General features: G+C 37.5%; 1 protein-coding gene and 2 long non-coding RNA genes across 4 annotated transcripts; 1 reads left to right on the forward strand and 2 right to left on the reverse strand.

Annotated features, from left to right (window-relative positions):
- Positions 1 to 5145: 5145 nt before the first annotated feature.
- LOC141899894 (uncharacterized) lies at positions 5146 to 8796 on the reverse strand. Its single transcript, XR_012618649.1, has 5 exons — positions 7340 to 8796; positions 6536 to 6673; positions 6293 to 6450; positions 6019 to 6207; positions 5146 to 5719 (listed from the first exon to the last, which is right to left on the reverse strand). It is a non-coding gene; the product is annotated as an uncharacterized LOC141899894 (long non-coding RNA).
- Positions 8797 to 17110: 8314 nt separating this feature from the next.
- LOC141899603 (uncharacterized) lies at positions 17111 to 21700 on the forward strand. 2 transcript variants are annotated; one of them, XM_074786011.1, is made up of 6 exons: positions 17111 to 17162; positions 17395 to 17523; positions 17625 to 17718; positions 18560 to 18748; positions 19718 to 19859; positions 20786 to 21700. In XM_074786011.1, exons 2-6 carry the CDS (start codon positions 17458 to 17460, stop codon positions 20877 to 20879), a joined length of 585 nt encoding a protein of 194 aa, XP_074642112.1. In that variant the 5' UTR covers positions 17111 to 17162; positions 17395 to 17457; the 3' UTR covers positions 20880 to 21700. The 2 variants fall into 2 exon arrangements, with proteins under 2 accessions (XP_074642112.1, XP_074642111.1); XM_074786010.1 differs by having other exon boundaries at positions 17159 to 17247.
- A 923-nt stretch (positions 21701 to 22623) lies between these two features.
- On the reverse strand, positions 22624 to 25577 carry LOC141900534 (uncharacterized). The gene is made up of 5 exons (XR_012618713.1): positions 25564 to 25577; positions 23744 to 23799; positions 23145 to 23224; positions 22988 to 23018; positions 22624 to 22772 (listed from the first exon to the last, which is right to left on the reverse strand). It is a non-coding gene; the product is annotated as an uncharacterized LOC141900534 (long non-coding RNA).
- Positions 25578 to 25583: the final 6 nt, after the last annotated feature.

Here is a 25583-nt window from a genome sequence, read left to right on the forward strand (position 1 = left end):
GAAAGAGGTAAGAGTGATGGAGGGAGAGGAGAGAGAGGGAGAGGGGGAGGAGAGGGAGAGGAGAGAGAGAAGAGAGAGAGAGAGAGGACGAGGAGAGAGAGAGAGAGAGAGAGAGAGAGAGAGAGAGAGAGAGAGAGAGAGAGAGAGAGAGAGAGAGAGAGAGAGAGAGAGAGAGAGAGAGAGAGGGAGAGAGAGAGAGAGGGAGAGGAGAGAGGGAGAGAGAGAGAGGGAGAGAGGAGGGAGAGGAGAGAGAGGGAGAGGAGAGAGAGGGAGAGGGTGTTAAGAGAGGGGAGAGGGAGGGGAGAGAGGAAGAGGAGAGAGGGAGAGGAGAGAGAGGAAGAGGGAGGGAGAGGAGAGAGGGAGAGGAGAGAGGGAGAGAGAGAGAGGGAGAGGAGAGAGAGAGAGGGAGAGGAGAGAGAGAGAGAGGGAGAGAGAGAGAGGGAGAGAGAGAGGGAGAGGAGAGAGAGGGAGAGGGTGTTAAGAGAGGGGAGAGGGAGGGGAGAGAGGAGAGGAGAGAGAGGGAGAGGAGAGAGAGGAAGAGGGGGAGGGAGAGGAGAGGGAGAGGAGAGAGGGTGTTAAGAGAGAGGAGAGGGAGGGGAGAGAGGAAAAGTTGGGGGAGATGGAGGGGAAAGAAGGGGGACAACTTATGTTATTCTTCGCAGTGACATTAGCTTTATAGAAAATGACTACTACCAGTTCCTCTTGAACTTCTGTAAAATTTATAATCTAGCTTTCTTTTTGCTTTGGGCACTAGAGTAAAAAGGGCTGTAACTGTAACTCACAAAATCATCCTTAAAATCTGCTCCTGATCTTATTGTTGAATATACAGTGCCCCCTGGTGATGACAGCATTGTTTATTTCAGACGTGTGTTGCTATTCATCTATTGGCTGAAGAAGGTAGCGATATTTGTCAGGCTTTTATCGATCGCAAAGTTGAACGAGGACTTTTCAATATATTGGAACAAAAACAGGATTATGCCGGTAAATATATATCTGTTCTTCATCTCAACTTTCAGACTGAGTGCCACATCCAGTTCATTAATTGACTCTTGAGCAAAACTTTGGTATGGTTTCTGTATCCTAATGGTACCTAGAACTGTGTTAAACCAGGTCCTAGAACTTGAACCAGGTCCTAGAACTTAAACCAGGTCCTAGAACTTGAACCAGGTCCTAGAACTTGAACCAGGTCCTAGAACTTGAACCAGGTCCTAGAACTTGAACCAGGTCCTAGAACTTGAACCAGGTCCTAGAACTTGAACCAGGTCCTAGAACTTGAACCAGGTCCTAGAACTTGAACCAGGTCCTGCTGCCTCTATGTGGATTTATTACCTGTATATATGAAATCCAGCAGTGATTTTGTAAAATTTGTTGATATTTTGTTGTTTTTTTCAGATTTATTGGAGTATGATAGTTATGGTATTTATATAATAGGATGGGTGGCAGGATTCAATCCAAGACTTCTACTATTGGTGTGCGAACTCGGTTTACTAAAGGTACATATGCCTGTTATATATCTGTATTACATGTACATGTCACATTCATTATTGATTTTATCAAATCCTGACAACTGTTCAGCTGGATGCTGATTGTTTGTTTGCTGTGAGATAATCTAAGCTCATCTTGCTTTTGGCATCTTCATGTGTTCTTCAAACTTTTGAAACTTTTCCCGTTGAATTACAGACTCCCCTCTCCATCTCCTCTCCCCTATTGAATTCATCAGAATGCATCACTTATTTTATATCATATCATTATTTACCATCAAAGAAGGCCTCAGGCAGCCACATTAATCAATCTATTTGTCATTGGAACTACTTTTTGTTCAGAAGAATATGCGCCTTCACGTATATTCCGCCGTGCTTCACAGACACGTGCGCGCCACAAGACTCGCTGCAATGTGATCTGTGCGTGTACTGTATATGAAAAGTGTGCCTCTCGTGTTGTGGCCTAGTTGAAAGTTTTCCAGGAAAGTGTATCTGATTCAACTGCCAGGGTTTGTAAATGATTCACGGACCGGCCGTGAAAAGCAGTGAATTTAATAGTAGGCCAGTGAAACGGGGGTGTTATTAAAAACTATGCACTACTAAAACGAAAACCTATGCACTTAGAGGTGTAAGAACTATGCATGACTAAAACGAAGTCCGATGAGCTATTGCACTCATTAGAAATCATCACTAGGGTTCCTATCTGTGTATTCAACCATCTCTGCTAATTAGTGTAGGCAATTATACAAACAAATGCATGTGAAACGTAAATTGGTCGGTTTTCTCCGGTGCATATAGTCTTTTTATTTAGTAGTGCTTCGTTTTAGTAACACTTGTTGCTTAACTCAACGAATGACAAATTTCAAAATCATATTTATTCTCATACAACAATTATACAAAATGCCAGGTTTGTGCTCGAGGAATTATAACGTAAGCTCCTCAAACACGTGGACTTTCAAAAACAATTAGTCCAACCACCATAGGCGTATAAACTATAAATGAGTGTTTATACGCCCCTTGGTCCAAACATAGACTCTAAAACAAAAAAGTCTATGGCCCAACCATGGACTCAATTGTCCATGGCCCCCGCACTAAAACCAGAGATAAACCTGGCCAAATACTCTGGAAAGCGTAGGATTAAGTAATCAATCTGATTTACATTCTTAACATCATTTTATTTTCACATGTCAAATTATTTACTTTTAGCTCATTTTCTCAAATTTTAATAGTAATTTTATTTGTATTACCATGTATGAAATTGTACTAACTTAAAAACCACAAAAGTTAAATGTAAGGTATTTATAAGTGTTTATATATGATACATTTCCACTACAGCTGATTTATACAATTTGCATCAATAAGAAAATAACAAAAGTACACAAAGAATTGTAATTTTTGATCCATAAAACACCAAAAAAAGGACTAGTCTGGAAGTCTAAGATTATGAATTTAACAATTCATGAGGTCAATACAACCGACACTTTGTTATATTTCATGAAATATGAATCTATCATCGTCAACTTTTCAAATGACATCGAGATTGAGGACATCTCAGTTGTCAAGAAAAAGCTCAACTTTATTCGATAGGACCTTAATAAATCAGTGTTTTATGAACAATTGACATGAACGTGTCATTTGATCCCCACAACAACAATCATACCTAAATGACAGGTATTCATATACTTGGGGAAGTGCCTCAGTCATTTACAAAAACATGACCTGTATTTCAAAAAAGTCTCCAACATAAAATATAAAAACCAGAGATAAAAACACAAATTCAAACTGGAAAGCTTATGATTAACTAAACAGTCTTTGATTTAATTTTCATCAACATTATTTTAATTACGATAATTAATATAATTTAAGATAACTAAGAGTTTTGCCACCTTTGCCTTGTCTTTAAGAGTCCATATATTGCTGGCACAATCTGCTAATTAACACTGTTCATATATCCTCATTTATCAACAGACTGCTCCTCTATTTTGCTACTCTATTTTCCATAAGGCCCTTAATGAAAATAGTATTTTATGAACCATTGATGAGCACCACAGTAAAAAAATTACAATAAACGTAACTAAACAATTGAACAGTTTTAACATGAATGACGAACATGTCTGTCATTTATTCTTGCACAACAATTTTACCCTGGTGGCTTAAAACAGTTCAAAATAAAAACATTAAAACCTACAAATTCACTCACTCTGGAAAGCGTATGGTTAACTAATTAATCTTAATTATTATTAGAAAACTAAAATCATTGCCAAATTTTCCTCGTCTTTAAGAGATTTCTTCAAACATTATCAACTACTTTTTTCACAAATTTTACATTTGAAACAAAGCAGGGTCTGATTTAAGCAGAGATGAGAAACTCAGATTCCCTCTGGAACTCTTAGTATCAATTAATCATTACTTTCACTAGAAAACTAGAATTTTGCTAATTTTGCCTTGTCTTAAAGATTTCCAAACACCTCGACATTACATACTAAGTATTTTGACGTTTTTCCTGGCAGCTTCAACATAATTATACAATCGGTAACTAATCAATAACATCAATAACTTTCTAAAAAGTAAAATGTATGTACCAGATTTTAGATAGTAAGTCTACCCCAGTATAACAATAAACAGTCGCAGCAGTGATTGAGCGCGGCTAGTTGAAAGGACGGGTCGATCTTTCATCACAGTTATTCAAAGCATTCTATCATATCGGTTATTTTTTTAAAATGTTTTCTATTTAGTTAAGGTTTATGGTTATTTGTTTTGTTCATTACAATAACTGAGTTGATAGAATGCTTTGAATAACAACAGAAAAGATCTCGGGTTTTCGCTATACTTAGGGAAGGTTGTTCGATAAATGAAGAACCTTGTTGATAAATATTTGAAAAAATGCCTTTTCATGTAAATAGAATATTAATTTGTTGTTTGTTTGTATTGTTGTTTATTCTACTTATCATTTATTGGTTTTTTTTTATTTTTTAGAATTAATTTATGTACTTGTAGTTTGTAGTTATGTATTATTTATACTCCTCTATTTACAACTGCAGGCATTTTTTCACTGTAAAGTTCTGGGCCCATTTTAAGAAAGCGCTACTGATTCACTGCCACTCCTTAATAATCATTATACACCCGATTTGAAGCTAAGTGATTATTCACGAGAGCCATCTCGTGATATGGATTTACCCATTACAATTAAAGAAGTTCAAACAGCTATAAACAATGTTAAAACGTTAAAAATTAGTCCTAGCTATAACTTTATGCCTTGTTATTCCTAGCTTTACCTCTCAAATGTAAATAATGGTCTCCTTTCAGATAAAGCTTTAGTTTTCAAATACGTAGATATGATCATCAAACAGATTGATGGAGGCTTAAATCGAAATCTACGATTTGTTTTAAAATTTTTCAAATTGGTTACCTTCGAAAATATCAATGCCATCAAATTTGTACATCTACAATTCAGCAAATAGTTAATATTTGTACATCAACACTGGTCTAACGTTATGTTCTATGTTTCCTAACTATGTGATATCTACACGGACTTATGTTTAACTATGGTAAGTTGGAAGATTAAACTCACAATTCATGTTGAAAGTGTATCTCAGTTTAGGAGTTAACTCAACAAACCTACGAGTCAAAACTAGGCACTCAACATGACCATTTACCCCTAGTGACAAACCTAACTTGTCTTATCTATCGACCAAGGATCGAAGACCAAAATCGTGCATTAATGGAGCTTAGCTTTTATTAGACTCTCACATTGCATAAACATTATCAAATAGTTTCCTCGAAAACACCATATTATCCATCAGACTGGTTTGAAAAAGGTGATAAGCAAAAAAATCAATACTTTACTACAGAAATCCGCTATTGTCTTCGCCGCTCCTGGATCTCAGTGTTTATAACATGCACTATTATCTATGCTGCTCCTAATAAGATACACTATTGTCTTTGCTGCTTTTAAAACAGTGTTTATCCTGAATCAGTGTTTATGAGATAATCCATTAGCTTTGTCACTTGAATCAGTGTTTATAAGATTCACTATTGTCTCTGCTGCTCCTGATATCTAATGTTTTATAGAAATCAACCACCGATTGTAGAAGAATCCATCATTGAGTGATTAATCCGTTGCTGGATCCTCAATTTTTCATCTGGGCTTCTGCAGTTTTCATCAGCAAATGGGTCGATCAGTATTCATCTACTTGTGAGTGTCTTCTTCAGGCCAATTTTTCCGAGATGTAGTTTGGCTGAAACAAAGTGAAGAAAGCAAAACATTTCAGACAGATTTATCATAATTTACGTGTCATTTCAAATTACAAGCCAACCTGTTTTTCACAAAGTAAAATTCATTGACGTCAATTGCTGATTTAAACCCCAATAATTAATTGCAGTAGTAGGACTAGTTCATCACTGTTTAATACTAGTGAAGATAAAAGTTCAGCCATGTGGACAGGTAAATAGATTGCGATGATAGCCACTTATGAAATGATATTCATTTGAGGACTGAAATTTCTATATACAGGTAATTTCATGTATATCAACTTACCTTAAAAGATTGCTGGGTTCAGTTCTGGCCTTTTCTGTGCACCGTTCCAGTTTGTAGATTTTGGATTGGTTGATGCAATTGGTTGATGCATTTGATTCAAGCTTGGATGTTCAGTGGGCGGAGCTTATCTGTAGATTTTTGATGAGTCATTGATTTAAAGCTGGGTAGTTTCATATAGATAGGATTTAGCTGAAATGAGCAAACAAATATATCCTGTAATGACAAAATATTTCATTTAGAATTTATCGACATAATTCCACATATATCAAGTTACCTTTTATGATTGCTGGTTTCATTATCGGCGATTATCTTATTAATTGGTTAGTTAATGAGTTGTATTCTAGTTGGCCTCATCTGTGCACTGTTCCAGTTGGTCGATTTTGGACGAGTAGTTGATCTCAAGCTGGGTTTTTTCTTATAGTTGAAATTTAGCTGCAATGATTAAAAGAAGATATCCTGTAATGAAAAAATATTTCATTTAGAATTTATCGAAATAATTCCATGTATATCAAGTTACCTTTTATGATTGCTTGGCTATCGGCGATTATCCTATTAGTTGGTTAGTTAGTTGGCCTCATCTGTGCACTGTTCCAGTTGGTCGATTTTGGACGAGTAGTTGATCTCAAACTGGGTTTTTCTCATAGTTGAAATTTGGCTGCAATGATTAAAAGATATCCCGTAATGACAAAATATTTTATTCAGAATTTATCGAAATAATTTCATGTATATCAAGTTACCTTTAATGATTGCTATGTTCTTAATCGGCGTGGATCATCTTAAGTTTGTTTGTTGATAAGTTGGATTCTTGTTGGCCTCATCTGTGCGCTGTTCCAGTTGGTCGATTTTAGATGAGTAGTTGATCTCAAACTGGTTTTTTCTCATAGTTGAAATTTAGCTGCAATGATTAAAAGAAGATAAATAGAAGCGAGAAAATTTTGGTGGTTCATAATGTGAGGACCCATAGGTCGAAAAGTACATCGAGATGAGTCGCAAAAAACGGCAACACTTCCAGGAAGGATTGAACTTTTATATATTTCAATTCCAAGTATGCAAATTCTCATATATGAAAACGTACCATTACTTAGTGCTAAAAAGCAGGGTTTTTACGTGTTTTTCAAGAATAAGTCCCCTAAAAATAACTTGATCACTATGAAATTTTTGTTGGCTCGAGAACTCATTATAAGCCAAACCATGACACCAAAAATCAACAGCCAATGTTTATGCCTTGTTGACACACCGGTACTCTATTCATTTTCAATGAAAACTGCTTCTCCAGACCATTTGCATAGGTAAACCTACGGTTCGCCAAAAATCAACTTACATTTCAAGTTTGCTGGGTTCAGTATCGGTTAAAATGTTCTAAGTTCGTATCAAATATCAAATTACCTTTTATGATGGCTGGGTTCATTATCGGAGGATCTCCTAAGTTGGTTGGTTGAGTTTCATCCAAATTGGCCCCTTCTGTGCACTGTTCTCTAATCGGCAGATCTTAGTTGATGAGCTCTCGTTCGACTTTTTGAGTTGGTGTCCCTTACGATCGTGACACACCTGCCAGGAGCGAAACAGGCGGGAATTGAAGTACAGATATAGTTGGTTGATCGTCGGTCGATTTTACATCATTTTTTTCGGAATCGAAGTACAGATATAGTTGTGTGATCGTCGTTCGATTTTACATCATTTTTTTCGGAATCGAAGTACAGATATAGTTGTGTGATCGTCGGTCGATTTTAAATAATTTCTTTTCGATAATTTTACAATATTTGGTCTTTTTTCACGTAGTCCGAAAGGTTACAAGGTTGAAGATGATTTTGTCTAAACGTTTTTTTCGAAATCGGAGTACAGATATAGTTGTGTGATCGTCGGTCTATTTTACATCATTTTTTTGGGAATCGAAGTACAGATATAGTTGTGTGATCGTCGGTCGATTTTACTTAATCTTTTTTCAAAATCGAAGTACTTCTTTGTCTTCTTGGGTTTCGTCGAAGCTGAAATTGAGAAAAAGAAAAACATTTTGTAGTCACACATTTCTTCATCATTAATCCTAATTTACATGGGTATCAACTTAACTTTCAAGATTGCCGAGTTCAGTGTTCTTTTTTCGGCATCGTCTTCTTTGTAGTCGCCTTCAGCATCTTCTTCATCTTGGGAGTCCTGAAATAAAAAAAAAGAGAAGAGCGATGAAAACCTGGTACGGAACAAAACTAATGTCCGAAAGCTTTACAGCTCTCCGTCGCCGGTCACATGCCGAGAACACCAGACAATGAGCCAGCCAGGAATATACTGCCCTCTACACGCCCTCACACAGAACGCGAAAACCAGAATGACAACGCCTCACATTCCCCATCTAACTGCAGGGTGTACTGGGCGACGTCAGTAACTGACAAACCTGTAAAATTGCACGAAACACAAATAGCGCAGTACAACCAGCTTGACCGGGTTGAGATTCAGGATCTCAACTAGCACCCAAAAGCGTGACAAGAGACTTCATCCACTGACCGAGGTTGTCACAAGGACACAATGAAACTAGCACTCACAAGCCGACGAGAGACTTCATCCACTGACCGAGGTTATCACAAGGACACAATGAAAACTAGCACTCAAACTAGAAATCAAAGAGCGTGACAGTAGAATCATCCCTCAGCCGACTCAGAATACCAGAAACAAAGAGCGTGACAGTAGAATCATCCCTCATCCGGGCGGTCACAAGGACACAATGGATGCTAGTAGCGTGACAATCCAGTATAACCGCTCCATTTGTATCCCGCGCAATCCCACAGATATGCCCGTCATTGACATCACTCAGCACACTTTGTAGATAGGTGGGGGCAGTGAGGCCTCGTCATCCTGGTTTTCGTGTTCCGTATGAGGGTGTGTAGAGGGCAGCCATTTCCTGACCGACTCTTTGTCTGACATCCTCGACACGTGACCGGCGAAGGAGAGCCGACGCTTTCGGACATTAGTTTTGTTCCAGCAAACGTTGAAATTCGACAGAGAAATCGGCCCTGAAAAATAAAACGGGTTAATTGCTGAAAAATAGAACGGATTAATGAACACATAACAGTACAGGACAGCACGGAGACGAACAGTAACACATAAAACATAAAGACGTCGTTCCTCAGGAAGCAGGAACAGGAGCAGGAGCGGGAGCGCAGCGAAAATCGCCAGGAGGAGAATCCACGGTAGCATGTTCACAGTGTGAGTGTGCAGAGGTGAATGGTCTATGCTTGTGTACACCAGTGGTCAGCCAGTGACGTATTCAATAGCGCGTGTCAGAATGATATCAACAACTCTGAAAAACGGCAATTGTGTCTCTATTGTTGAATGGATTTACATTGAGAGCTTATAGAAGTTGAATGAAAAGGTTCAATTGCCGGGTTGAATACACGCCAGTAGCCAGCTGAACAATATCGTGGAACTTTAATAAGGCCATAAAAATAAATTTCTTTGATTCTCAACAGCTCCCCTCCTAATTTAGCTGCCGCCTGTTTTTTTTTCTTAAATTTTAGAATGATTTATTGAAATCAAAGAATAAAAACGTTAACATTTATTGATGAAAACCTCTAGCTTCATTTCTCATAAATCCATAGATACCCCGAAGTGGTGGCATTAAATAATTCCAAGTTCAAGGCTAAACAAAAATGATACTTTGTTTCTTCAGTTCATTTCTATAGCGGCCGGGTCTGTTATGGTAAAATAGATCACGATTCTAAAAAACAGTAATGTCCAAGGTAGATGGGCGGCCGGGTCAAGTTTTAAGCTCAGCAGAGCGGAGAAAAAATTTTGTTGAAGTTTTGTTGAAGTGAATAAATTGTCTAACAAACTTCATACACAGTGTACGATCGATAATTCTGTAATGTACAAAAAGGTTAATCCCAGTACAAGGGTGAAGGGTTCATCTGAAGTCATGTGATGCTTAGCCGCAACAGGATCTGTCTTCTGTTCGTGGACACCAAGACGATAAACTAGCATATAAAGTACAACCACTTAGTTTCATCTTATGAGGATTTTGTTCCCCGGCATAAAGGACGATCCCCTACATTATAGTTCACACGATGTAAGTGGAATGTATTCATGATTAATCATCATTTCATGCTGTTATCACAGAGATCCCGTACCTGTAGGGCCGTATTCAGGGGGGGGGGGTGCGAACGCTCCTAACCCCAAAAGTTCGAGTGCCGCTTCATATTTTCCATGCGTTATGTGTTGTTTATATGTCTTACAATTTATGTGGTTGGTATCCTGTTGTTTTGTCAACAATTTTAAATGTTAAATGTTATTCCAATTTGTATAGGCCTCATCAGTAGTACGCACATGGGTCAAAGATCATGATGGCATGGTGGACCCATTGCATAGAATGATTCTATGCAATGTTTCATCATGGGATTCCTCAAATGCAAATGATTTGAAAAAATAAACGTTACATTTTAAATCACGAATTTTCTAAATGAGTCGATCTTAGGTTTTTTGATTTCATAGATAAGTTTTCTGTGGGTTGGAAGCATTATTGATTACATTGCTATGAGGTGATGATCATCAAATCAAATTTTCAGATTATGAAAAATAATTTAGATTCTGCCGTACATGGACAATGTCAGAAAGCCCTCAGAATACACCTTAGAGTGCCTTAAATAGATGAAAAAAAATTTAGACAGGGCTGCATACCCATAGACAGGGCTGCATATGGCCCAGCCGTCAATAGACAGATTTTCATAAAAACTCCTTGATTCAATTGAGGGGAGAAATATTAGGCTTTTTTTAATCACTCGGAGCACGGATCTTCTGAAATTACTGCCAAAAACTTCATGCTTACCACTCATGATTTGAAAAAAAAATTTTTCTTTAATTTTGATACTAGATTAAACGGTCAAGTCCATATAAAGAATTTCGTTTCTTGTTTATCTCTGTTTTAGGTTGTCGAGTGTTTAATAGAATTAGGGGTTGATTGTAATCAAGGTGAAGGTCAGGATACTCCGATCTGCTACGCCTGTCGACATCAGAACGAGGCTATGGTACAGTATATATCGATGTATCGAGTATCAGTGACTCCAGTGAGAGAGCAAGCCAGTCCAGTTTATATCTACTGAAATCCATAAATCTGATCTGGCTGAGCTCATTTTCATCTTAAGATCAGTTTTAGATAAGAACATGCTATGAGTGTCCCTAAGACCAATCGCAGAAGCATCTTGTATCTAGATCTTGACTGGAATTAACCCTACACTGATTTATAGCTAGAAATTATCAAATTTGCCAAATTTAAAGGTTAACTTTCTTTGAGGTCCGACTGTGTAGTGGTTGTATATATTTTCAGGGTATCAATGATGTACAAACTGCGCTGAAATTAAGTTTAGATTTAGAAGCTCATAATATTACAGGCATGCTGCTTCATCATATGGGATTTGATAAAGAAGGTATCTTACGATCAAGTTTATTCCATATGCTAGGTGTATAATGGTGACGTCACGTCAGTGTTTTATCATGCGGTAACTTTGACAATTTGAAATGTTCAGAGATATTTCCACTTGATGAGGAACTAGTGAATCGTCGTATAAACACCGACTCAGGAGCAGCTAGTGAATCTTATAAACACTCGAGGAGCAGCTAGTGCCTATTATAAACACTCGAGGAGCAACTCGTGCCTATTATATAAACACTGACTCAGGAGCAGCAAGTGCATCTTATAAACACTTTGATGAGCAGCTAGTGAATCTTATAAACACCGACTCAGGAGCAGCTAGTGCATCTTATAAACACTAAGGAGCAACAGAGACAATAGTGGACTTCAAAGTGTAGTAAAGTAATGATTTATTTTTACACTTCACACTGGTCTAGTCAGAAATGTAGTTCACGAAATTTACCAGATTACAGTCTACTTAGGTAGTGGTATAGAACAGAGTATGAATTATTTAATGAATGAAGTTAGGATAATTAGGGTTCTGTGGTCTTAGAAGGAACTATCTACCTTTGAATATTTCAATAAAATCCCTTCCATATTGATTGGGTGAACTATTTTCGAGAGGACTAATGAATTTGTATACAGTCCATCTGTTTTGTAATCTGATTTAAGTTCCTTCTTAGTCTCATAAAATCTAGCTGCATGATTTTGATCTTTGCTCCCAGATAGATTAGTTTAAGTTAGGTCAGTGACGCTGTTTAAATGATCGCGTCCACTGCCAAGTTTCGACTCATGTCGGTTGAGTTGCGCCTTAACAAAGATATGATATGAATATGATATTGGGAACTTAAGATGATTTTTTTTTATACTTAGTTGAGCATAACTTTGAATGATTTGTGATACCAATGACATATAAACCTGGATGAATTGGTTTTTTAGTCCTCTATCAACCAATCTTAGAAATAGTGGTTCATTTTATATTTCCTTAGTGTGAAATAATGTGCTTAGCCTGAACCTTAATTAGTCAGGATTTTAAAGAGTTGTATGTGCGAAAATATGTCGACATAAAATTTTAGACTTTTAGATGCAATAAAAAAGTTGACCAATGAGTTGACTATTTCGATTTTCACCTAGAGTTCTAACTTGTCGATGATCGGACCTGTTTACTTGAAAACCATAACTTCATCTTAAAGGAGATTTTTGTATTCACATAAGAGAGGTATAGCCAGGAAGAAGTTGGTCTTAAGTGAAAGCTAAGAATAACTTTCAACGTTTAATTAGTTGATAGCTGTTTTCACTTCCATCGTAAATGTGTACATCCAAATCACGAGGTTGAGTGGCTTTCATAGATGATCACTTAGCTTCAAATCGGTGTGTTTCATTGTAAACGATTATTTACATACAACAGTGAATTGATAGCGCTTTTCGAAAAATGGGCCCGGTAGAAAAAAAAGTGCTTGATGATGTAAACAGAGGAGTATAAATAATACACAATACAAAATACATAGTACATTAATAAATGAAAAATAAACACTTAAATGATAAATTCTTTGAGTATAATACCTGTCACTTAGCAGCGTATAATAGTTGTCATCAGTATAAAACGACATGTTCATCATCATAACTCTTCAATTGTTAATAGTTTAGTTTATAGCAAATTTTTCACCATTGTATAGAATCAAGTGGTTCATGCGATAGCGATTTAATTAAGGTCCTATCGTAAAATAGAGTAGAGTTTTTTTATAAATGAGGATATATGAACATTAGTAAATTGTCCTAGTTTATAGTTTATATGTCCATTATGGTTGGACTTTTTTGAAATACAGTCATCGTGGTTGAGGAACTTACATTATAATTCTTAATAATCTGGCATTTTCTATAATTGTTGTATGGAAATAAATATGATTCACGTTAAAACATTTCAATCGTTTCATAAAGTTTTTAGCAACAATCAAAAGGTTGATTCAAATGAAGCCCTTGGGCTTGGCCCTGTTTTGTTTATTTCATCGTTGTTTCTACCATGAGTTTTCTTCGAAAAGTGGATGTATTAGGATCGTATCGGCATGGGCCTGGCATCGAATTCATGTTATTACCAGACGTGAAACATCGGATTCTACTTTTTTAAGAGATTGTTTATTTCTACCGATCTTCATCCATCCTCGCTTTCCAGGGGTCCGGTATCACTCCCGAGCTTCCACCAGCTCGGGGAACAGCTTTAGCGTAGTGGGTTCGGATCCCTTGACGGGTGAAGATGATCTTCACCATAGTAGGGTCCAAAAAAGTTCGGCTTCCACTTGTACCTTCGATTTCTGTTGCAGTCGTCACATTGGCTCCCTCACCGATAATCATCTAATTTTTCTGACTTTATAAAAACGAACTTTCCGATCCATAATTCGGGCAGTTCGCTTATTGGACACTATTACCACCAGTGGCCCACGAGAGCAGTTTGTCTAAATTTGGCGTGCATATTTTTAACCGATCATCCGCCCCGCTAGCCATGAGGCTTGCGTGAGGGTGAAAATACTATCTATTAATATTCTGACACTAAATACACCTTTTTCCATACACTTTCTAAACTTCCTGCCACGAAGTGACGTCTAAGGCTAGCTTCATGTCGACGCCTAGACCAACGCAACCGGCCGGATAATCGCCGATCAGCGCCACATAAACACAGCGTTTTCAAACTTCGAAGCATTTTCAAACTTCAAAAGAAAAGATGCCATTGACCGCAATTCAAGAATGGCCAGTGACCTACCTGCAATACCTTTTGAAATCATTCCCCGAAGCTTTTGTTATTTGTGATGCAACCAATCACCGGCTACGAATTTTAAGGGGGTCAGTTAAAAACTGGTGGGCGCTCCTACAAGTTGTCATTACACTTGGAAATTCTACACGGCGAAGAAGTCTCTGTCGCTGGATATTGCTCAGATAGGACACGTTTTAGAAAAAGAGAATTTACATTAAATTGTAACAAACGCGGCTGAGCTGATAAACTATTTGTTATTAATACAACTGGTTTTTGGCAACAGGACACGGAATTTAAAAATGACTTTAAAATTGACTCTTGGATAAAAGGATTAAATTTTCAAATTGCTGCTCCATGTTCCGCGTTACAAGGTTGCTGTAAGGTAGGTGGAACATTTATTTAACATTAGCGGTCGAAATTATGTTTTATAGGTTTAGATTTAGGAAAAAATAGTTGCACTTTAGGTTAGGGTTAGGTTAGGTTTAATTAACAGGTACCCCAGTGTTACAGCTTCATGGAAGATTCAACAGACTCGCCTACTGATGAAAAACAAGGGCGGTCCGAATTGAATAAGGTAGGACATATTTCAGCGTGGACTTGTCAACTAGAGTTGATACGTCCATGATTTCAGTGAGAAGAAAAAGACCCCCGGGCCACGGAAGATCGAACCGGAAGTTGAATGATGATGACAGAGTGGCTTGAAAAAATTCAGGTGCGACTTGTATGACATGTCTAATAGTTCTTGTAGATTAATAGAATTAATAGAACGTATGTTAGTTTTAGCTAGTTATTTGACCCCCCAATTAAAACATAATTTCAACCGTTAATTCTTAGGTATTTTGAATATATTTCACAATTATCCAACGTCCCCACCCAACCCTCACCCCTCCCCTTAAAACGTAGCTTCCACGGTTTTGTGGGTTAAGCGTGACTTTGGTAGGATGAGGAATTGACGATTTGGACTTGACAACTTTTTTTTACAAAATAGAAACACCTAAACGTTCCCATGTAGAGCTAGGGGGTTGGACTATCAACCCCCCAAAACACATACAGATAACAGTGATACAAATATAAAACAATAGACAAATATTCGTATATAATATTACACATTAAAATGATAGAATTAAATTTTTCACGCGCCATTTTATTTTGAAGTCATCTCGCGCCATTTTATTTTGAAGTCATCTCGCGCCATTTTATTTGGAGGTAATCTCGCGCAGTTTTATTTTGAAGTAATCTCGCGCCATTTTATTTTGAAGTAATCTCGCGGGGTTTTATTTGGAGGCAATCTCGCGCCATTTTATTTGTCTTTTTGCGCATCCCGCATACATCAACTCACTCAGTTATGTATTGTAATATATGTATTGTATTATGTATTGTATTATGTATTGTACCATGTATTGTATTATGTATTGTACCATGTATTGTATAATGTGTTGTACCATGTATTGTACCAGGTATTGTATTTTGTATTGTAATATGTATTGTACCATGTATTGCACAATGTATTTGTAATCACCCTGCTCACTCTAATTAGTGTCAGTCTGCTTATACTGTTGTTTGTCCATTGACTTTACTCATTCACCTGATGTAGCCTCTATAGTAGCGAAATATTGATATTCAGTTTATGTTCTTTGTACAAGAAATTAATTAATTAATGACTCATTAAACTGATGAAGCTTCTATACATTAGTAGCGAAAGCTCGTGAGTCAAATAAACCTATATTGTATACTTATACTTGTCTCGTTATAATTATTCTAAACCCGGTTTATACCCCAGGCTCCTCTACGGAATAAGGGAACATCGTGTTTTAATTCCTGATTCGGACCCACTGTCGCAGCCTTCGTGGACACAGAGGACAACTCGGGCTGGATTCGAACCTTGAAAGCAGCAGGCCCATTTCTCTTGGACATTGAGGAAAACTTCTAAGACTATGATTCGATTTTCAGCCTTCTTGAACAAAGAGAACTTCAGTGGGACAATACTCACAATTCGAACTTGTGGAATGAACCTGTTTTGGAATTTTCTGCGGAAGCTTAATTTTTCTAGAGGAAAATAAATCATTTTCATATCGATAACTATTACGACGAGTGATAGGAAAAATTCCGAAACATTTTCATTCCATCACGAGGAGACTGAAATTGACTGGTGACTAACGTACGCCGGGCGAACTTCGGTTATGTCGCCGAGTCGACTATCTACTCGAACTAAGTGAAACCGAATTAGTCGGAACTATAGTCCGGAAATACTTCGGAAATTAAGCGCATTCGGTTATTAGTTCCGACAACTAGTCGACTAGATACGAAAACCGAATTTGGCCCTTACTGAGGAACTAGGATTCTGACCCGGCGGACACTGACCATCAGCCAGGAACAAGATAGTCCCGACCAGTCTGGACCAGTGTGTGGTCGGCGGATAAGAGAGGATCACTGTACAAGCTTGGAAGGTCTCCACTGAAGGCGCTGCGATGCACTAATCTCGGTAAGTGGACTTTATTAGAATAAAAATGACACTAGTAAAGGCAGACGTCGGTCCGCAATAAAATTAAATTGTTGTTGGGTAATAAACTAATTTAAAGTTGAATTAAACAATAAAATAATTTGAATTGGAATTGAATTTCAACATTCACCCAAACTTTTGGGTGACATTCTACCCGACGGAATATATAGACTGGTTGCCTGTCCGATTCTAGAGACCGGTAACCAGTCTAGTTCTCGGGGAGCGGTACCGGACCCTGGAAAGCGAGGATCACTGGTTTAAAGACGATTTGTCCTTTACGAGTTTTCGAAGAAAATCACAATCGAGCAAAGATAACTAAATTTAGAGATTCTGTGGTGTAAATCGGACTCAAACCAAGACGACTTGCAGTTTGATATAAATTGAGAACCTAACGACAGAAATACCGCTAGTAAACCGTATAGTGCTGCCACCAATCATCGTGAACGGGTTACCCGAGGACACCGGAAATAATTTATCTGTCAAATTCAGCGCATGCGTACATCGCCGTAAGTTATTTTCGAAATTTACAAAACTTTCTATTTTCGGATTTCGAGTTTTTTACAATCATCAAACATTTTAAACGTACCATTGGTAAGATAGGTTTTTATATTGAAGGTTTTCAGACTGTTTAAACCGTCACTGAGTCGATACTCCTGCTGAACACTAACGACAGCGGGTTCACGACAGCTCCACCGCAAAAATAAAATAATATAGGTCACCATTTTCTTACACACACAGGAAACGACAAAATACCAGCAGCAGTTAAAACCGAAAAGATAGGACGTGTTCAGTACAACTCAAATGATGGCTTCCAGTAACATATCCCTGCAGTGTGCTGTTCTATTGGCGTTTATCACATATATAGCTGCAAGTATCTGCTGGTTAAAAGTATTCTTTCGACTATGTCTGTCTTGTCTACGTGCCTCATTCAGGCAAACTTAAACAGTCAACCACTTTTCTATTTTCAGGGTGAAGATTTCTGTAAAAAAGGAAACTATATCTGTTCACAGGGACACTGCTGTGGTGTTAAAAAGTGCTGTACTTATTATTATGAATTGTGGTGTAAGTAAGACCCTTCGCAGTCAAGCAGTCCCTAGTCTGAATACCAGTCCTTGTTACGGTTCCTAAACCTTCTTAACCTTTAGATTTTCCTCTGCGGTGTAGTGACAATTAAAACTCATTTTCCCATGGATTGGTATCCACTCTAAACCTTAAAACACTATTGAGCAACTAAAACTCTCAATAGTGTCTTGCCATTGTTCCTAGTTAGTTACCCTACTTGTCGTTGTGGTTTGTTAAAATATATATATTGTGAAACTAAACCACTGACAGGTTACTGACTACATTGTTCCAAACCTGTACATTGTCTGATAATTAGACTACCGGTAACGGAACTGCAAAGACCAGCGTCTGGTTTCAAAACTGTTTTAGAAGATAGAATACTATAGGAGGAACCCTTAGTAGGCCTATATTAAAATTTCAAAAACTGTTGAAGACGCGTTTGTCTCTTGTGGTTTCTATAAGAAAAGGCATGGCCTTTTATTGAATAACATTATAGTAACATAATCATGATATTCTTTCAATGCGGAATTATGTACACTTAAACCTGTCATTTTCCTGTATTGATTTCTTTTTAATTTGAAACTTTGAAATTGAAATAACCACGATAAGTCAACATTTTTGTGAGGCTGACCAAAGGTACTGTACAGCCTGTACCCAAGGCACAGGGGTCAGTTGTTGCTCAAAGGTTGGTTAAGATAAGCTGCAGATAAATACCATAGTAAAAATGAACTTTTAATTATCACTTTGTCACCTATCCACTGGTTAACTGCAACCAAGTTTTAATTCAACAACTTTCCCTCTGAATGACAGATGTGTGAATTGGAATATGAATATTTTGTAGGGTTCTGGGTGATATGGGTGTTAGTCGCGTTGCTCAGTTTCTGCTGTTTCTATCAACAACGTCGAATAAAAAGAGCTCGAGAAAGAAGACGTGAATTCATAATTGATGAAGAGATCGTTCAACATCCTCAATCAGTTGCATCTTCGTCATCTAGATCTCCATCATTTTATAAACCTATATTCGATCCATGTAAGTAGACTGACTAACTGAACAATGAACTGATTGTCATATACCCTGGACTGCTTGTCATGGAGCTGATTGTCTCGGATTATCACGTGCCCCGGACTCTGTCTGCCACAGAGCTGATTGTCTCGGATTATCATGTGCCCCGGACTCTGTTTGTCATGAAGCCGATTGACTCAGATTATCACGGGCCCCGGATTCTGTTTGTCATGGAGCTGATTGTTTCAGATTATCACGGGCCCCGGACTCTGTTTGTCATGGAGCTGATTGTCTCAGATTATCACGGGCCCCGGACTCTGTCTGCCACGGAGCTGATTGTCTCAGATTATCACGGGCCCCAGACTCTGTTTGTCATGGAGCTGATTGTCTCAGATTATCACGGGCCCCGGACTCTGTTTGTCATGGAGCTGATTGTCTCAGATTATCACGTGCCCCGGACTCTGTTTGTCATGGAGCTGATTGTCTCAGATTATCACGGGCCCCGGACTCTGTTTGTCATGGAGCTGATTGTCTCAGATTATCACGTGCCCCGGACTCTGTTTGTCACGGAGCTGATTGTCTCAGATTATCACGTGCCCCGGACTCTGTTTGTCATGGAGCTGATTGTCTCAGATTATCACGGGCCCCGGACTCTGTTTGTCATGGAGCTGATTGTCTCAGATTATCACGGGCCCCGGACTCTGTGTGTCATGGAGCTGATTGTTTCAGATTATCACGGGCCCCGGACTCTGTTTGTCATGGAGCTGATTGTCTCAGATTATCACGGGCCCCGGACTCTGTTTGTCATGGAGCTGATTGTCTCAGATTATCACGGGCCCCGGACTCTGTTTGTCATGGAGCTGATTGTCTCAGATTATCATGGGCCCCAGACTCTGTTTATCATGGAGCTGATTGTCTCAGATTATCATGGGCCCCGGACTCATTGTTAATTTATGTATGTTCCCTTTTTGTTGAATGTTTGTATTGAATTTTCAGCCAAAATGCTGCATTTGCCGACGTATGAAGAGGTGCAGGAGATGCCTAAAGATCCACCACCTTACAATGTATTGTGTCATACAACATTAGATGAAACTGTATTAAATCAAATTGGTGCTGCTCCTGCATACTGTGATAATAGGTATGTATTAGACAGTGCTGGATCCCTCCCTGCTGTTATTAGACAGTGCTGGATCCCTCCCTGCTGTTATTAGACAGTGCTGGATCCCTGCTGTTATTAGACAGTGCTGGATCCCTGCTGTTATTAGACAGTGCTGGATCCCTGCTGTTATTAGACAGTGCTGGATCCTGGCTGTTATTAGACAGTGCTGCATCCCTGCAGTTATTAGACAGTGCTGGATCCTGGCTGTTATTTGACAGTGCTGGATGCCTGCTGTTATTAGACAGTGCTGGATCCTGGCTGTTATTAGACAGTGCTGGATCCTGGCTGTTATTAGACAGTGCTGGATCCCTGCTGTTATTAGACAGTGCTGGATCCTGGCTGTTATTAGACAGTGCTGCATCCCTGCTGTTATTAGACAGTGCTGGATCCTGGCTGTTATTTGACAGTGCTGGATGCCTCCCTGCTGTTATTAGACAGTGCTGGATCCTGGCTGTTATTTGACAGTGCTGGATGCCTCCCTGCTGTTATTAGACAGTGCTGGATCCCTGCTGTTATTAGACAGTGCTGGATGCCTGCTGTTATTAGACAGTGCTGGATCCCTGCTGTTATTAGACGGTGCTGGATGCCTCCCTGCTGTTATTAGACAGTGTAGACAGTGCTGGATCCTGGCTGTTATTAGACAGTGCTGCATCCCTGCAGTTATTAGACGGTGCTGGATGCCTCCCTGCTGTTATTAGACAGTGTAGACAGTGCTGGATCCTGGCTGTTATTAGACAGTGCTGGATCCCTCCGTGCTGTTATTTGTATTTAATTCATAGCTCTGTAGTTTGTGAAGATGCTAATTTTTCAATGCAGCTTTTGGTTAGGTCTATTGAATTTTTTCAGACCACTGAAGTTTTAAACCACTGATTCAATGTAATTAGTTGTATTTTTCCCTATTTCAGCGACACTGTTGGACTATTGGAAAATGAAGAATTGAACATGTCTGACATGACACCTTCCCCTGACATGCCACCTCCCCCTGCTTATTCAATTTGACCGAGAAACTTCTTTTAGTTCATCAGAGCTCCTTTAGTTTAGACATTCTACTGAAATAATTTGCTTTTGAAAATAGTTTGAATATTGGTTTAAATGTATAAAGCTGTTTCATATACTGGTAATGTGTATGTGTCATCTGATAACTGAAATTGTATGGTGCATTTAACAGGGTCAATATCAATTAGTGCCTTCTCGAAAATAGGTTTATTAATTATTCATTCATAATAATTATCATCAATTGCAATATCGATTTTTATTAAAACATTTTGTAATTTTGTACATAAATGTAATCATTTTATTATCGAACATCAGTTTTATTAGTTTTTGTATTTATAAAAATAGAATGATAAAAATCTGTGATGAATTATACTAATTGACTAAAGAAAGATAAATCATGTTTCTTACAGATCAGGGATAATCAGATCACGCTGAGAATATCTTTTATGATTATTATGATTTAATCTTTTTTTGTCTGCGAAGGTTAATGAAAATATGTGCGAATTTTAGATTTCCTGATCTGTAAGAATTCTGATAAATTCCTGGTCGAGATTTCGAGGCATTTATTCACATCATACAAAATTGTCTCAGTATTTTGAATGAAAAATATAATTTGAAAGTAAGATTCTTGTTTTAAAGAAAGGTGGCTTGCTATATAAATGATTGATGTTGCTATATGTGTTGTTGTTTTTAAAATGTTCTTCCTGGTTACAAAAAATGATGCCAATTATAAAGTGATATATGAATTGTAACATGTGTATTTTAATATCTAATTTATGAATATTTTTATAGAAGAAACAATGATTTTTATGTATTGAAATAAATCTTGTATTATATTTGAAGAAATTGTTAATAGTTCGGATTTTGTTTCTCAAATCGTTTCATCGGAACAACTAACAGTGAAAACAGATGCGGACGCTTTGAGATCTGACACATCACACATAAGTGTGTTGAATGCGAACTCTGCTGTCCGACCAGTCACATCCTTCAATTTAGACTATCAGTTATGAAAAGGTTATGTTGAAATGTGTCTAATGTCGGGTGATTTTTATCAAAAATGTCACAGGCGAAGTCCTGAATACATGTGCAGTTCGGACGATGTGTTTTTGAAAGCGTGCCAATGTCCCAATGTCTGATCTGTAGTTCATTTTCCAATAAAAATGTCTCGGGTGAAGTTCTGAACACATGTGAAGTGTGGACGATCAATTTTTACATCACAAGACCCAAACATGAGGAAGCTAGCAGTATTTATTAAAAAAAGCACACAATTGTGTGTATAATGATATGTACGAACTTTATAGAAGAAAAAACTGTTACTGCACATTGTATTTGTACAACTGTAAACTGTTTAATTTTTGTATCCTGTGCTCGAAAAAAATGTATAATTTCTGGAGCAATAAATTTAAATCTGAATCTGAATTTTTTGAAATTGCGCTGATGTGTAATGTCTGATGTCTGTTGTTCATTTTCCATTCAAAGATGACTCAGATCTGAATCCCTGAACCCGAGAGACACATGATAAACAGCGGCCATTCAATTTACACTCATAATGCGAGACAAGTTTCTTACCGATAAAACAGTTTATCACATACTCAAACACAAAATTCATAAATAGAGAAATGAGATTATATTTTTCAGATTTCGAATTCAAATTAGAAATAGATAGAATTAATTAAAACAAATTGAATTGATAAGTGAAAATGTTTAAGTTTCGATCCATTAAACGATAGATTTATAATGTCTCGTTGAATTACGTTTAGGAGCCTCTGAGACTCTTTCTCAACCTCGACAGTAAATTATCGGCTGACAATTGTTTTTCTTCCTCGGCCGCAGCCATTGCCCACAGTGACACAAATATTCCACATAGTGGAACAACCAATTTTGTAGACAATTCTCCTAAAAATACATACACTCATTGACACTAGCTTCTACGCCTACACACGGCTGGAGCTAACAGAATATTTTATATGAGAGTCTTTCTTTTCCGCGGTTCCTTCAACAAGAAGGATATTCCAGGAATACTCGATAGAAAGATGGAATATTCGATATTCCAGAAAATGTTAGAAATATATTTGTTTATGTCTTAAAAGCAAAAACTGTAGTTTACTTACTGATCATGGCTATACTGATAAAGTGTAAACCCTGAAAAAAAGTGTGAAATATTTATTGAGTTTGGACCCATTTAGCCGTCTGCCCAAGAATTTTCGTTTGTGAAAATTATCACAAGAGACAAAACCAGAAAACTGGAATCATAATTCATTTACTTACCGGTACGAACGTGCGTGCCTGATGGAACTAACTGAATTCAGCTTTTAATCTCATCCTGTGAGAGTCTGTTTTTTATAACCCTGGAGAGAGATAAGGGTTCAGAGTATTCTAGTAATTCAATATGACGATGTCAATTCATCGTTTGTTCAGTTTTAGTGAATGAGAGAAATTTGAAGCCAGTTTCAATCGTTGAGTATAATGGTTTAGTACTTGGGCAAATTCAGCTGAATCGAGCACTATTTTTTGTGCTTTTTATCGGATGGATTTTACACTGAATTTATCATCCATATGTTAAATTTATTTCTTATAAAATCCAGTTTCTAAAAGTGTCCTGGTAAAATGTATAATACACTGGTGTTTTTAGTTCATTTTCAATAAAAATGTCTCAGGTGAAGCCCTGAACACATGTGAAATGTGGACGATTAGTTTTTGAAAGTGAGCTGATGAAATGTCTCTAATATTTGGTGTTTGTAGTTAATTTTCAATTAAAATGTTCCAGGTGAAGTTCTGAACACCGGTTCGAGTTCTTGCATGTAAAAACACGATCGATGAAGCCATGGACCGTAAAACGTTTTAGAGTCCATCGTGGTGATACCCACCCACAGTGAGCTGGAAGTAAAGACCACTTGAATGACAAGCAATTTTCCAGTAACAACTGAAATAAACATTTACCATAGTTACAGTACTTCACATCAATTATTTAAGTGAATTTTACAGCCACTCAGTAATCAAGCGTCTCACTTTATTAGTGTAAATATGCGTATGTTGTTAAACCAATGACTATCCAGATATGAAACGTATTTCAATGACAAAATGGTGAATTTGTGGATTATAACTCTGATCGCAATTTCATTAACTGATTTTTGTCAGGCATGTTCGTGCAATGTTACTGCGACGATAGGTAATTCTTTTGTTGCGAAATCTTTCGTTTATCCACGAATTTGAAATTTACTCTCTTAAAAAGTGCGAAAAGCAAAAAGTGAAAATGATGATTTACTTGGAAGTAACTGATCGATTCGAATTTCAGGCGTTCTCGTAGATAAAAGTAATGATTTTGGGAAAATGAAAACAGCAATTCGCAAAGCGTTAGAACCAACATCATGTGAAATGAAACTGGTACTGAAAGAGTTGAAATCATCAACTGATAATGAGGCTGGTATAACTAATGAAGGTCGGTTTAATATCTCCGACATCGATGATTTTGATGTCTTAAAACTTGTCTTAAAACGTTTCTTTTTAAAGAAGATTTTTGCCTGTTTATGTTAAGTCACTGAGTTCTAATATTGATATTTCATTGCGGGGTGCGGGCAGTTTGTGATTTGGATAAAAATGGAATTTCTGTTTTGATAATGGTCACGAAAACCAAACCAGCTTCGTTATCACTATTCGAACAAATTCAACTTCCGGTTTTACAAATATCCTGGATTAACTACGTAAGTTCTTATAATGGGTATTGAAAAAAATTCTATAATTCAAAAATGAATTTGATTATGATGGTCACATTATAAGTGCATTATTTGTTGCTCTCTATACAGGATGGAATCAGTGGTCGATTGAAACCAGGAAAATTTACCAGACAAACTGTGTTTATCCCTCAAATCCAGCTAATTGAAGTGGTTCAAGCTGCCATTGTCAAAGAGAAATGGAATCAATTGGTTTTATTCTTCGATTATTCATCCGGTAAAAATTCCGTCGTCAGCCGCGATCGCCCATGGAGAGCGCCCAATTCGGGCCGGGTCAAATTTGGCCCGTGCCAAGATTAGGCCTTGGCCAATCGTTCAAGTACTGGTGTAAACTGGGTTTGAGTTTTTGTTTGACATGAGCCAAATTTGACCGGATTTTTGAACCAGAACCAGAACCAGGACCAGACCCGTGCCAAACAAATAATCACCAATACGTAATTCCTTGTGGAACTAGCTGATTGGTTCTGGAAGTGACTAACCTCACTCATTAGCATGGATCAGACTCCGGGCCATTTTCATCCGGGTCAGGTTTTCTCCGTGTGATCGCGGCTTCAAATCAACAGTATAAGTCTTATCCGTTCTCAGACTTTATGCTTTTTTCAATTTTCGAAGCACTGATTTCTTTCCAAAAATATGGGAGGGTGAAGGGAAAAATAGAAATTAAAAAGATTCATAATAATACACGTTTTAAAATGGAAGGGATCAGGAAATAGATAGAAATAATTTTTTTTTATTATTTGAGTATTTTCCACAATTAACCTCGGAAGAACTGCAGAAGAAAATTTCATTGCATAAATAAATTGTGCTGCATTTCATTCAAATAATTGGAGAAATAACGAAAATACAAAGGGCTAAAAAATTCCATGTTGATGATTTTTGCAGAATTTGAGGAGCGATGATTAAAGTTATTAAAAAAGATCTAGCAGTCGTTTATAGGCACAAAATATAGAAATTACATTTCGAAACTACTAAATAT

This window comes from Tubulanus polymorphus, chromosome 2, assembly GCF_964204645.1.
Source record: "Tubulanus polymorphus chromosome 2, tnTubPoly1.2, whole genome shotgun sequence".
In the NCBI taxonomy this organism is placed as follows: domain Eukaryota; kingdom Metazoa; phylum Nemertea; class Palaeonemertea; order Tubulaniformes; family Tubulanidae; genus Tubulanus; species Tubulanus polymorphus.

Excerpts from the sequence above, each read along its gene's own strand:
- LOC141899603 (XM_074786011.1), top strand. The coding sequence starts at position 17,458 with ATGATGGCTTCCAGTAACATATCCCTGCAGTGTGCTGTTCTATTGGCG. Across the intron at positions 18,749-19,717 it reads TAAACCTATATTCGATCCAT|CCAAAATGCTGCATTTGCCG; the intron begins GTAAGTAGACTG and ends TTGAATTTTCAG. Across the intron at positions 19,860-20,785 it reads CCTGCATACTGTGATAATAG|CGACACTGTTGGACTATTGG; the intron begins GTATGTATTAGA and ends TCCCTATTTCAG.